General features: G+C 43.2%; 1 protein-coding gene across 1 annotated transcript; it reads left to right on the forward strand.

The window, feature by feature from the left end:
• The first annotated feature begins 755 nt into the window (after positions 1-755).
• Positions 756-9,626, forward strand: BRK1 (BRICK1 subunit of SCAR/WAVE actin nucleating complex). The gene is made up of 3 exons (XM_058564870.1): positions 756-897; positions 8,629-8,711; positions 8,986-9,626. The coding sequence occupies exons 1-3, from the start codon at positions 780-782 to the stop codon at positions 9,010-9,012; spliced, it is 228 nt and encodes a 75-aa protein (XP_058420853.1). The 5' UTR covers positions 756-779; the 3' UTR covers positions 9,013-9,626.
• The last annotated feature ends 3,848 nt before the right edge of the window (positions 9,627-13,474 follow it).

Raw genomic sequence — 13,474 nt, forward strand, 5'->3', positions numbered from 1 at the left:
TGTTGCCATAGTGTTCATAATTAGCATTTAAATGACTGCATAATATTGCCGTAAGTGGTTATACCATCTATTGAGATACAGTTGTTTTTTAGTAGATAATACTACAAAGAGCACCTTTGTGCTTAAAGTATTTTTTTTCTTTTTCAAGGATTTTCTTAATGAAATGATTAGGTCAAAAAGTTTGAAAATTTTTACAGCTCTTGCTAACAATTTACAAATTTCCTTCTGAAGGGACTGTGCCAGTTTAGTGTGACCAACTATTTACCAGCCTATCAATTTCCCCTTAGCCCCTCCATCACTGGATATTAACGTTTAAGAAAAACAACGTTTTGTTCATTTGATAAGTGCAGGCTGCGACATCATGCTGTGTTGCTGAGAGACATTTTTTAAACGACGTATTTAATGTGGTTTAATCTGCTATACGCATCTCATCGCTGACACAGACCGCAACCTTAGTTTAAAGCAGCTGAAGGACGGGGTGACGCGGGCCCAAGCGCCCTCTAACGTCCATAAACGCCAGGCATCCAGGGGGGAAGCGGGGAGGAGGGGTGGCTGCCTCCCCACTCACACTCGATTCTCCCCACCGGGCTGGAGGCGACTGTTTTCAGGGGCGTGGGAGGAGAGCCGAACCGCAGTCCAGGACGTGACACCGCGCAGGCGCACCACAATGTCTGCGGATTCGTGAGTGCCTAGGGATGGGCGTGGGCTGGCGGCGCAGGCGCACTGGCGGCCTGTAGGGTCGAAGCGCCTGCGCAGTCGCTCGTCCTTAGGCGGCAGCCATGGCGGGACAAGAGGATCCGGTGCAGCGGGAGATTCACCAGGACTGGGCGAACCGGGAGTACATTGAGGTCATCACCAGCAGCATCAAGAAAATCGCGGACTTTCTCAACTCGTTCGGTCAGCGGGCGAGCAGGGGAGGCGGGACGGAGGGAGGTCTCTGAGGCAGTTCGGCGGGGACGCTGAGAAGCTTTGAGGGGGCTCTCTGGGCGCCCTCGGCACCGGCCGGTTTTCGCTTTCTCCTTCAGGCTGCAGCTTCCGCCTCTCGCCCTGACCCTTAGGCTCCACCGGGCAGTCGCTGTGGGGTAATCTTGCCCCCGGTTGAGCTCGTCGGCCTCATTGCGTCACCCCGATCCATTAACCAGTCCTTGGTTTTCCCGGCCGCGTCAGGCAGCCCCGTCCGCCCTCTGTGTCTTCTCTTCTCGTCGGTGGTCTCCCCTCTTCCTCTGTGCCCCGCTTCCCTTCCCGTTCCCGCTCTGCGCCGAGCGCGCCTTCGAGAAGGCAGCCGCGGCCGTGTAAAGGCGTGACGGCGCCCCGTCTCCTTCAGCGTCGAGTCGACCCTTCAGCCCCTTTCCGTCGCCCCTTCAGCCACCCTCCCGTCGGTCCCTGCCTGTCTGCCGCGTTTGCTGTGCTGAGAGGTAGGAGATGGGGTCAGAGGTAAGGTCCAGATCGTGGAAGGCCGTGGAAGTCTGTACTGCTAGCACCTAGCCGACAGTAGGTGTTTCGTCTGCTTGTAGCAAAATCTTGCCTAGGCACGGCCTACTTCTTTCTGCGTTGTTCCGTCTCCTTCTGGACAGCAAGCCTGTAGCAGAGGCTCCCACCCCATGTTCTCCAAGTGTTTCCTTAAGAGGACGGGGCACTGGTAGACCTTCTTACATAATCACAAGGTGTAGAGGTGACATTTCGTATCTTTTTCCAGCTAGTGTGCTTCTCTTCCACTAATTCAGCAACATTAAGCGAGGGAAACTGCTGTATAGAAAGATTTAGAAACAGGTTATGTTCTAGCTGGAGGACTGAGGAGTCCTCAGGACGGTAAAGGTGACAGAACGTGCGTCTGGTCAGAAAGCGTCAGAAGAAACTAGATGTCACTGCAGGGCACTCTCTCAGGCACTGGGCAACACAGAATGAGAACCGTTTCCTGCACTCACAGAAGTTCTCTCTTGAAGATGAAGTAATCACAGCTTCAGAACAAAGCAGAACATGGTTTTTGTATTAATATATTTACCTACAAAGTGTGCGGGATTATAATCCTGACGTGTCTTGGTGTGGTGGATTTCCTCACTCACCAGGGAGTGGGGGTGAAGGTGCTATTGAGGAGAGAAGAGAATATTATAAATATATGTCAGTGACACATGGTCACACACACAGCTTGCGAGAGAGGTTGTCGTAGGGAGTGGTAGTCAAGACATCATAGATGTCATGTATCCTGGAAAACTGTTTTGAGGACTATGAGTGAAGGAGTATGGTTTAGTGAAAAAGATAAGTGGTTTTGGAGACAGGAGACTGAAGTTCCAAGAGGCTAGACTAATTGATTTTTTTTTTTTTTTTTGTGAGGAAGATCAGCCCTGAGCTAACATCCATGCTAATCCTCCTCTTTTTGCTGAGGAAGACTGGCTCTGAGCTAACATCTCTTGCCAATCCTCATCCTCTTTTTCCCCCCCAAAGCCCCAGGAGATAGTTGTATGTCATAGTTGCACATCCTTCTAGTTGCTGTATGTGGGACGCGGCCTCAGCATGGCCGGAGAAGCAGTGCGTCGGTGCGCGCCGGGATCCAAACCCAGGCCGCCAGTAGCGGAGCGCTCGCACTTAACCGCTAAGCCACGGGGCGGCCCTAGACTAATTGATTTTAATGAACTGAAGACATTTGAGAAATACTGACCTGTTTACCCTGCCACTCAGATAGGCTGGGTTTCCTCAGTTTTTTTTTTTTTTTAAGGTTCCTTGCAAACTCTTTCAATGTTAGTTTTCATAATTAGTTTCTTCTGCTTTTCTAGAGAGCTAAACTATTATTGGGGGTTCTTCACAACCTTCTGTATTCATAACATTCCCTCAAGGAAGGACTAGATAAGGGAAACCAAAATATTGCGTGCTAGGGAAAGGATGGAATGATGACAGAATCACAGCTTTGAGACTGGCTTACTCTGGAGAGGCAGAGTGAGGAGTTGGATGAATCACTGACATGGAGAGTTTTACCTTTAAAAAGCAAAATTAAAAGACTTCATTTATCTGGTAGGAGTTAATATCTGATAATGTACACACAGAATATCCAAGCAAAGTATTGAGGATGTCAGTTGAATCAATAAAGCATCCGAAATAACAAGTCAAACTGGGGCTGCTTTTCAAAATTTAAAAGTAGTCTAGCATCTCAGTCCCCCAAATTTGGATCTGGGCAATGTGAAAATTTCATTTCTGAGTACTGACTTGTATTAATAAACTTTTAATACGTATGCATTTATCTTTGACATAAATCTTCTTGACATATCAGATCCACTAAATTTAGAGTGGGTGAGTTTTGAAACTGACTGAGAATTGAAGAGTTTGAGCTTAGGATTTGCAGAAGAGAAATGTCTCTCTTCTTGCTTTATAAGCAAGGAAATATCTGCTCTGAGAATTTATCAAATGTGTGTGAATCACATTTTGTGATCAGATAAGAGAATAAAGACTTTTCTTTTTGTTTGAGATTTCCAACAAGTCCTAGATTGAGGAAATAGACACACAGAATTCCAATCCTAAGGAGCCAGAAGAAATGGCTTCCATTCACTTAGCTCTGATTCTTCCTTAAAGTGATGATAATGTTTGGAGTAATTACTAGGTGGTTTTTGAAGATTTTAGAAAGAGAATTTAGTCCTTTTAAAGAAAATAAGAATTAATTATAAGTAAGAACAGAATTATGAAGCGAGATGAAAAGTTACAGCAAGGTGACTTAGCTGTCAGGTATACCTGAGGCGAGTTCCTGCAGACTGGCAACATCATGATACAGGGGTTTAGACAAGGACCAACAGGCTGAGAAACTGGATAAATCATGAGGATAGACTTGAATACATTGTCTTGGCATTAGATGACTCAGGATGAGCATGTTTGGGATGTATTTTCCCATTCTAAGCCCTTAGTGTGAGTCTTCAGTTTTGTTGTATATCTGTGGGGCTTGTATCGTGTTTATGATAACATGATTTGGTGGTGCAAACATTTAATAGGACTTCAGGGGCCATCTGGAGCTCTTTGAAAATGGCAGCAATCTTACAATCCTTACCCTGACCAGAGTCTGTGTGGGTCATGTGCTTTGGAGAGAGAACTGTTTTTCAGGATAGCTAATGACTTTCTGAACAGCTTTTACCCTGTGATTCCAGCTGGTGAAAGTAGAGTTATGATCTCTTTGTGGTTTTCTCTTTCAGTGTTGGAGGACCACCTGAACCTGAGGAACACAGATCATAATGCAGTAATAACATCCTAACACTAGGCCTGTTTTGTACTTTGGAATTGAAGTTTCTAAGAATAGATTGTCACAAATGATAGCTTTTTATTTTTATCCCTTTTTTTCCTGATTCTAAGGCTGATATGTGCAGAGAAGTGTAAAGAGAAAAATAGAGAATGTGGCTATTTTAAAATCTCAGTTTTTATACTTAGCCAACAAATTAGCATGTCTCTTGTGACCCCAGCTGGGTGTCAGATGCTGTGAGAAAGGAATAGATAGGAATAAATGGACATAGTTGCCACTCCTAAGAAATTTAGAATTTTGTTGGAGAAATAAGACTTAGCTGCACAAACAATTGAAGAACAAGTCAGTGTTGGTTTTTGTAGGCTTAGGGCTGTGTGCAGTAAGAGTTCAGAGAAGGAGCTGTCTGGTAACTGGCATTTGTCAGCAGTGATAATGTACATGCACCATCAAGCACCCTGATGAGGACGTCTGGCATTTTCAGTTAAAGTCTGGTGATAATGTACACACAAGTGTACTCTGGTTTCAGATTTCTCCAGCTACTGAATGTTTTCCCAGTGTTTTGTTTGAACCAGTATGTATTTAATGGGATCTGAAATATGACTGAAGTTTCTGGAGTAGAACATTTTATATTTCTCAACAGTGCTTGTCTATGTAGGCCAGTAGCATACGGTAGTGGTGTTCTTGGATTTTGATTCATTACCAGATTGACGGAGCTAGAACAGAACAGCCATCCAGGAAGGAACCCTCCCTTTCACCACCTCACTCCTCCAGATAATTTTGGCATGTCTCTTTTTATGGGATATGACAGGTTGTCAGTGATAACATTCATGGTCTTACTGAAGAGCATACATGATGTGCCTTTGAGCTTCTAAAAACTAGACTGAAAGAGATTTAGTCCTGTTGGGTAGTCCTGGCAGTGGCAGTGTATCCAGGAAAAGGAGGACGCTGAGGTGCTGCTACTCAAGCTAGACCTGGGAATTAGAAGAAGCAGCGCTAGCAGATTAAAAAAACAGGATTAGGGCCTGCCCCGTGGCTTAGCGGTTAAGGGCATGCGCTCTGCTACTGGCGGCCTGGGTTCTGATCCCGGACGCGCACTGACGCACCGCTTCTCCGGCCATGCTGAGGCCTCGTCCCACATACAGCAACTAGAAGGATGTGCAACTATGACATACAACTCTCTACTGGGGCTTTGGGGGAAAAAAAAAGGAGGAGGATTGGCAATAGATCTTAGCTCAGAGCCGGTCTTCCTCAGCAAAAAGAGGAGGATTAGCATGGATGTTAGCTCAGGGCTGATCTTCCTCACAAAAAAAAAAAAGGACAAGATTAAACAGAAGAATGAGGAATGTCTAGAATAGGCGAATCCATAGAGATAGAAAGATTAGTGGTTGCTTAGGGGCTGAGGGGAGGCAGAATGGGGAATGACTACTAATAGGTACAAGGTTTTTTTAAGGGATTATGAGAATGTTCTACAATTAGATTATGCTGATGGTTGCACAACTCTATTCTAAAAACTATCGAATAGTATACTTTAAGTAGGTAAACTTTATGGTGTATAAATTGTACGTCAATAAAGCTATTTTTAAAAAAGAATAATGAAGAGTAGCAATGAAGATGGGTGAGTGGGAAAGGATCTAATATGGAAACAAAAAGAGAAAAAAAAACAGAGGGGCTGGCCCGGTGGTGTAGTGGTTAAGTTCGTGCGCTCTGCTTTGGTAGCCCAGAGTTCACGAGTTCAGGTCCCAGGCGTAGACCTACACACTGCTCTTCAGCCACGCTGTGGGGGCATCCCATATGCAAAATAGAGGAAGATGGGCACAGATGTTAGCTTAGAGACAGTCTTCCTAAAGGAAAAAAAGAAAGATTGGCAACAGATGTTAGCTCAGAGCCAAACCTCCTCACCAAAAAAAAGAAGAAAAGAACTAGAAAGTGGAAGACTTGGGCTGTAAGCAAATTTTAAGAGATGTGGGGAATAAATTATGGCCTAGAAGTTCAAAAGGATGATAGCTGTGTGTGGTGGGACAGTGTGATGGGAAAGAGTACCATACTGCCCAGTGAGGGAACTGGCTTCAGAACTCAGCTCTGCTACTATTTTGTCCCTTCAGTGATCCAAGATGGGCCTTGGTTTCCCCACTTGTAGAATTAGTGGAGTCACACTAGAGTCAATCTTTTGTGACTGACATACCACTGACATACCAGAATCCATCATTTTTTTCAGTAAACATCTCTGTGCCAGGCAAGATGCTAAGGTTACAAAGAGTAATAAGAGACAGTATCTGTCTTTGATTAACTAATTCTAGTGGGAAGACAGACATAATAAATTATGAATTACAAGTACATAAGTATCATTTGGCTTTGTAGCATGAACATTTTCTCATGTCATTAAATAGTTTTCAAACTTGTAATTTTTTTTTTTGTTTAGGAAGACTGGCTCTGAGCTAACATCTATTGCCAGTCCACCTCATTTTGCTGAGGAAGATTAGCCTTGTGCTAACACCCATGCATATCTTCCTCCATTTTGTATGTGGGATGCAGCCACAGCATGGCTTGACGAGCAGTGTGTAGATCCGCGCCCGGGATTGAACCTTTGAACCCTGGGCTGCCACCGAAGTGGAGCTCATGAACCCAACCGCTATGCCACCGGGCTGGCCCCTCAAACATGTAGTTTTTAATGGCTGTTTTAATAGTCTATCATTAATATGCCATACTTTATCAAACTATTCCTAAGTAACAGTGGTGAACATTCTTGTCTGTTAAATCTGTTATCCAAAGGGGGAAATGATAACCTAAGACCAAGTATGTAACTTTCAGATTAGAAATTCAACCATGAACATTTAGGTAAATACAGAAGAGAGAGAATTGTATCTTTCTGGCAGAGACCTCTGATGTCTAGTTTGAACTGAACCTTGAAGGAGAATGTTTAGACGGGCAAGATGAGTAAGATTTGGACATGATAAAATGAAAGTTGAGGCCAGATCAGGCTGTAGGAAGATTTGTTGAAATGGGTGCTGAAGCGCTTTTGCATAACGGCCAGGGAAGGGATGGATAGGAAGGTTGTGAGCTAAGTGTTAAGTCACTGAGTGAGAGAGTGTCTGGGAGCGGATATTTGAGAATTAAAAAGTGAAGATTATTGAGAGATGACTGAACAACAGTGTTGAAGGAGGTGGTAGGAAGTAATTTTCATGCCCAGAAACCTTTTTCTCTTGTATGTTGAGAATAGTTGGAGAAAGAGTAGTCAAGTAGTTTCTGTTAGAGAAGTTTGCAGAGAAACAGGTATTTTAGGGGAAATCTAGGTTTCATTTTGGGTGAGGTGGTGAAAGAAGATTGCAAAAAGTAAAGGAAGAAAAGGAATTTTGCAGATGGAATGTGGGCTCCACAGGAATTGGATGTTTTCCAAGTGTTCTCTCGTTCTGAAAGGCCTGTGCAGATCTTGATGAAGCGTTGAGTACGCTCCTGGAGTCACAGTAGTGATGTGACTTCTGTGAGCTCAGAAACACTGGCACCTTCCCTCCTCCCCATGGTCTCTGCTACTTTCTTGGCCTCCACTTTTCGTCCCTATTAAGATTATTTTCTTCCTCTTGTTATTTCCCCTCTCTTGAAACTCTTGGTTTGCGTATTAGCCAATGGCCATCTGTACAGCCCCAGTGTATTAGTTTTCTATTGCTGCGGTAACAAATTACCACAATGTAGCAGCTTAAACCATATAAATTTATTATTTTACAGTTGTGTAGATCAGAAACCCAACACTGGTTCACTGGGCTGAAATCAAGGTGTTAGCAGGGCTGCCTTCCTTTCTGGAGGCTCTAGGAGAGGATCTGTTTCCTTGCTCATTGGGTTGTTGGCAGAATTCCGTTTCTTGTGGCTCTAGGACTGAAATCTCTGTACCCTTGCTGGCTGTAAGCTGAGGTTCCCAACTTCTAAAGGTCACTTGAATACCTTGGCTCATGGCCCCCTTCCTCCATCTTCGAAGCCAACAATGGCAGGTTGAGATCTTCTCACGCTTCCCATCTCCTCTTCTTCCGCCTTTCCTCTGCCTTTCTCGTCTACGTTTATGGACTTGATTAGATCGGGCCTATCTAGATAATCCAGGAGCTCAAAGTCCTTAACCTTAATCACATCTGCAAAGTCCCTTTTGCCATGTAGGGTACATATTCACAGGTTCCAGGGATTAGGATGTGGACATCTTTGGGGGGCCATTATTCTCTCCCTACCACATTTGGTAGGAAGTTCAGCAGATCTGTGCTCCTAAGAGACTTCTCACCTTATCCTCTCCACTCCCCTGCTTTGCGTACCTGCTCCCATTTGTACCCTGCACGATATGTCATTTGTCTTTTTCAGCTTAGGGGCCGTGTGTGTGTGTGTCTGTGTGTCTGTGTCTGAAATGACATTAATCCTGAACATCAGTCTCCTTTTACCAGATATGTCTTGTCGTTCAAGACTTGCAACACTAAACGAGAAATTGACAGCCCTTGAACGGAGAATAGAGTACATTGAAGCACGGGTAAGTATGGTGGGAAGGTGCTTCCTCATGAGGCTGGGCAATGGCTGTGCAAGAGAGAATGCATATTTCCACTTATTGCAGAAGCAAACCTGGAAGCAGAAACATGCTTCAAGAAGTTAAGTACCTTGCCTGGATTGGCACCAGGTGTCTGGGACTCCAAAGCTGTTGTCTTTTCTACTGCTCGCAATCACTTAGGATCTGAAATAAGATGTTTTTTTTTTAAGACCCCTCCTGTCCTTTTGAATTTCTCTAATTGTCAGTTTTCCTTTGACAGGTGACAAAAGGTGAGACCCTCACCTAGAACTGTGCCATGCTGCTGCTGGGAAGTTGCTTTACAGAACACAGGCCTACGTGGGAAAGGCCCCAGCAGCCTTCAGCTCCTTCTCTCCTTAAAGAGCAACAGGGCTTCTTGTTTTTCTTTTTTTCAAAAATGTGGCCTTTGGGCTCTGCCGTGTACATCTGAGAGTGTGATGTGGCATGTGGGGAGAGGTCCGGGGGGAACTCTTGGAAACAACATTAGGCATTTTACCTTTTCAGTAACATTTTGTAGAACTACTTGTCAATGTGTTTGAGGCATTCAAAGCCGAAAGCCCGGGAGTCCTTGTTAAGGTCCTCCCCACCGCTCGCTCTCTCTCTCTTTCCTTACAGCTCTCATTGCCTCTGCATTGATTCTATAAACAGTCTTTGTCTCCTCCCCACCTTTGATGGGGGGTGGGAGGCAGTCCTGGCTGAGACACTCACGTCCTGGCAAGGTGGCTGCCAGAGAGTGTTGTTGCTAACCCAACAGTGTCTTGTCCTTTTGGGGAGGTCCAGGCCAGATCCCCACTTGGCTTAAAGGGACATTTTCAGAGTTTTCTTTCTGTCACTTGGGGTGTCTTTGCCTCTCATATTTCCCTAACAAACTCCTCAACTTTATCGACTGCTGCGATTGTGGTGGGGAGAGGAGCTAGAGATGGGACTCATCTATTCCACAGAATCTGATGTGTGGGGTTATTGTCATAACATAGAACTTTCAGATGTAGCTGTTTGATCAAAGCCCAGGTGGCTTAGCAGTCGGAGCCCCGTGTTTGGACGTGGCGCTGACTGATTCACCCTGGGAATCCCTTGGTCGCTCAGCAGGCGTTTACCAAGTACTCACTGTGTAGGCTCGTGAAGCTCCAATAAAAGATACCGTGTTGAGTCAAGGCGTGATGCTTACAGTCTGTGAAATACCAGCATCCACACAATTTAACCACAATCCAGGGCAGACTATTAGTTTTATAAGGTACAAGCTAAATATCGCCTTTTGAAAAGCAAATAGTTTAAACAGAAGAGTCTAAAACTTTTCAGTCTAGCACTCAAAGCTTGCTATGAACTTGTGCCAGCTTCCTTCTAGAGGCTTATCTCCTATATAGAATCTTCATTTTAGTCACATAGAAGTCATTATGCTCTGGACACACTAATTTCCCCTTATTCGAATCGTACTTGCCATTAAAAGTCTAGCTCAAGCCAAACCTCCTCCAGGAAGTTCTCCTGGCTTGACTTTTTCACTCAGCACCGCCCTTTTCCTTTTCTCAGTCCCTCCCATCCTACCATGCTAACACTACACTTCAGCTCTGGGTTTGATCTTGTCATGAATTGTTCCCTAATTTAGTGTCTGCAGGAGCGCCTTTTCCTGTAGTATTGCCCAGCTGGGTGCCTTGCAGAAGGCACGTAGTCAGTAAGTACCAGTTGAACTGACTTGTAGAGCTGAAGCTGCTTTGTACTGTCACATCTTTTTAGAATTCCTGCTCAGACCTTTAGAAGACCATTTTAAGTAGTCCCTTCGTTTAAAAATGGGGTTTTACAATGGAGACAAAACAGATATCCTTTACTTTGGTAAGTGCTGTTTTTGAACATTACTGAGCTCATCTGTAGAGTGCTTTTAATAGTCACTTGAGTTCATTATTCATAATATCTCCCCTATCCTTTCCAGGATAGAGAAGGAAGTACTTCTGAAGTTCAAGTTTTGGATTATCTGGTGCTCTGCCATCAATTTAACAGATATTTTATTGAGTTCCAGTATACAAGGACTATAATGTAAGACGGTAATAGGGGCAACAGTGATGGTAATCTGTATAAGCAGGAAAAGCCCATCCTTTAATGAGATTACATGTGAAAATGCTCGATAAATTTTTTATGGTCCTATAGATACTAATCTGTTAATTTATTGATATCACAGTAATATTTCTAAAAAAAGTTAGTGCTCTAAATAATACCATCTTGCTAATGGTAACCTGCTGGTTGTAAAGAGCAATTGGTAACATTTGGTGTAGGAAACAAGTGAACCCAGCCTTGTCTAGTAGTAGTCACTCCTCCATCTTACCTGGCACTGTGAGGCGTCAGAGTGCTTTCCCTGGTTAGCACCTGCTTAGTGAAGCGAGGTATAGCTAGGACTGTCTGTCATTCATTGAGTGTGACCGTGTGCTAGATGTGCTGTTTTATGTTCTTCATTTCATTTAATCCTCAGGCTGGAAGAAGTAGGCATTCTTACCTCTATGTAACAGATGAGGAACAAGGTTAGAGACATACGAAGTAAGTGAAGGTGCTAGGATTTGAACCTAGACCTACCTGCCTCAGACTACCCGTTCTACTCTTCATGTGGTGTAACCAGATCTAAAACTTTCTTTCTTATTCCTAGTCCAGTGCTCTTTCACTATTCTCACATCAGATACTCTTTATGCTGTTACACATCTGTTAGTGTTATATGCCTCCTCACCTTCCTTTTGTAAAGAAGGCTTCGTGGTTTTTCTTGCTGTCTGGCAAAACTGTTTGCGTTGATGTCTATATTGTCTAGTTTCACTTCTTCCAGCTTCCTTAAGTCATACACATCTTTGCGCTCAGGTCACTGCAGTCCGTAAATGTGTTAGCCTAACCCACCATTTAGTTTGTCCCCAACGTGTCGCTTCTTCAACTTATGCAGTTAGAGTTCTGATAGACTAACATTTCACCCTCACTGAGGACAATAAAGCTATATTTTACATTTTCATCTATGTTTACTAAATCGTTGTTTCTTTTTTTTTTTAACATTGTAATATTTTATCCTTATAACAAAACTAAGACGTTGACAGGATCGTTACTTGGATTTAAACTACAAGAAGACTGAGTTTTAGAAAGGTTCAGTATACTCAGATTTTCTGAATCCAAATTGTTCTCAGTCGCCTCATAGTGAAAAATTGAATTGAGTTCTTTTTTTTCTTCCCAGGTTACACAATATAGGGAAGTTATCCACATTGTGCCTCTCTTTCTTTCCTCATGAAATCTTAATGCTTTCTGAAGAAGGATAATTATGAAGGACTTTGCTGTTTTCTAACATGAGTGAGAAATGAGCTACGTATGAGAAATCTTCTCAGCCATTCATAGGAGCCTTTCACAGGAACCTCTTCATCCTCTTATACTTGGAAATGTTTTCTACCCTGTAAGTTAGCTTAATTTACATATTTATTGAAAAACTAGGGAGTAAGGGGTTTGAACCATTGAGCCGTTAGGCATAGATAGATTACAAATCTCTTGATAATAAAGCAGTTTTCAACCTGTCTTTAAAACTGGATTTCAGAAGCAGGAAGAGATAGGGAACTGATCTTTTTGGCTTTAAGAGATGTACCACATTCTGTCTTGCTCTTGTTACTCAGTACTGTAAACTTTCCACCTTTATCTCGCAAAGCTAAAGCCATGTTTGTAAACGTGATTTGTTACTGTAGGCTACACTAAGTGGGATGGAAAGCCTGTTGTTCATCTCTAGGCTCCTTCCCACAATCTGTACTCAGTTTCCTACTGTTGTCTGCAAAAAAAGCTTTGCCCTCACTTGGCTCTGGAGAATGTTAGTTAGGAGACTTACTCCGGTAGTTTGCAGACAGTGTCAACGTACAAAAATATAGCTGCTTTCTAAAGGCAGTGTAGCTGTCAGGTGGACCCTACACCAAGAAAATCAGGTTGACTTAGGGCTCTCAGGTTTATTCTGAAGAAAAGCTAGCCAGTACACTAGTTGTCCAAAGGTTAGGATTAGCTAGAACTAAAACTCACAGAACTTTAAGGTGAAAAAGAATTTTAGAGAGAATCTAGTCCACTCCTGCCTTTTGAAAAATGCAGAACCAAGCCCAGATACGTTGTGTGACATGCCCATCCAGTTACCTGGTGGCACAGTCAAGACAAAAGCCCAGGTCTCCTTGTTCCTGGATCAGTACAGAGCTGTTCAGGGTCTCCCAAGTCAGTGTTCTGTGCCATGCTTATCCCTTATTAGCCTCTCCCTGGATTTCATTGACAACCTGAGAGAGCAAAAGGGCAGTTGTCTGTCACATTTAGCTAAGTGATTTCCGTTGGCATCAACATTTTCATTTGGAAAAATCTAGGGCAGGATTTCCTTTGGCCCCTTTGGGCTTGTTGAGACTACAAAGTGTGAGGTTGGTCTTATGTCTTAATCTGCATCCTTCCAGTATTCAGGATCTGCATCCCCCAACCCATAACATGTTTTTTTAATAAATTTTATTGTGAAACAATTTTCAGACTTGTAGAAAAGTTGCAAGAAGAGTACAAAGAATTTCTATATATGCATCATATAACACTGTTGAATTGAGATTTATTTTATCCTCAAATCTGAACTCATTCAATGTGACAATCCCAGTGTGACTTTAAATATGGAAAATAAGTGCATTATAAGGTGAAACAGATTTTATTAATATAATTTTTTTAAGAGTAAAATGTTCCAATTTAATAAATGTTAAAAAATTCAATTTGGCTTTGACATT

This window comes from Diceros bicornis, chromosome 2, assembly GCF_020826845.1.
Source record: "Diceros bicornis minor isolate mBicDic1 chromosome 2, mDicBic1.mat.cur, whole genome shotgun sequence".
In the NCBI taxonomy this organism is placed as follows: domain Eukaryota; kingdom Metazoa; phylum Chordata; class Mammalia; order Perissodactyla; family Rhinocerotidae; genus Diceros; species Diceros bicornis.

Coding starts and splice junctions, on each gene's coding strand:
- BRK1 (XM_058564870.1), top strand. CDS start 780: ATGGCGGGACAAGAGGATCCGGTGCAGCGGGAGATTCACCAGGACTGG. Junction 898..8,628: donor GGACTTTCTCAACTCGTTCG/GTCAGCGGGCGA, acceptor TCCTTTTACCAG/ATATGTCTTGTCGTTCAAGA. Junction 8,712..8,985: donor TAGAGTACATTGAAGCACGG/GTAAGTATGGTG, acceptor TTCCTTTGACAG/GTGACAAAAGGTGAGACCCT.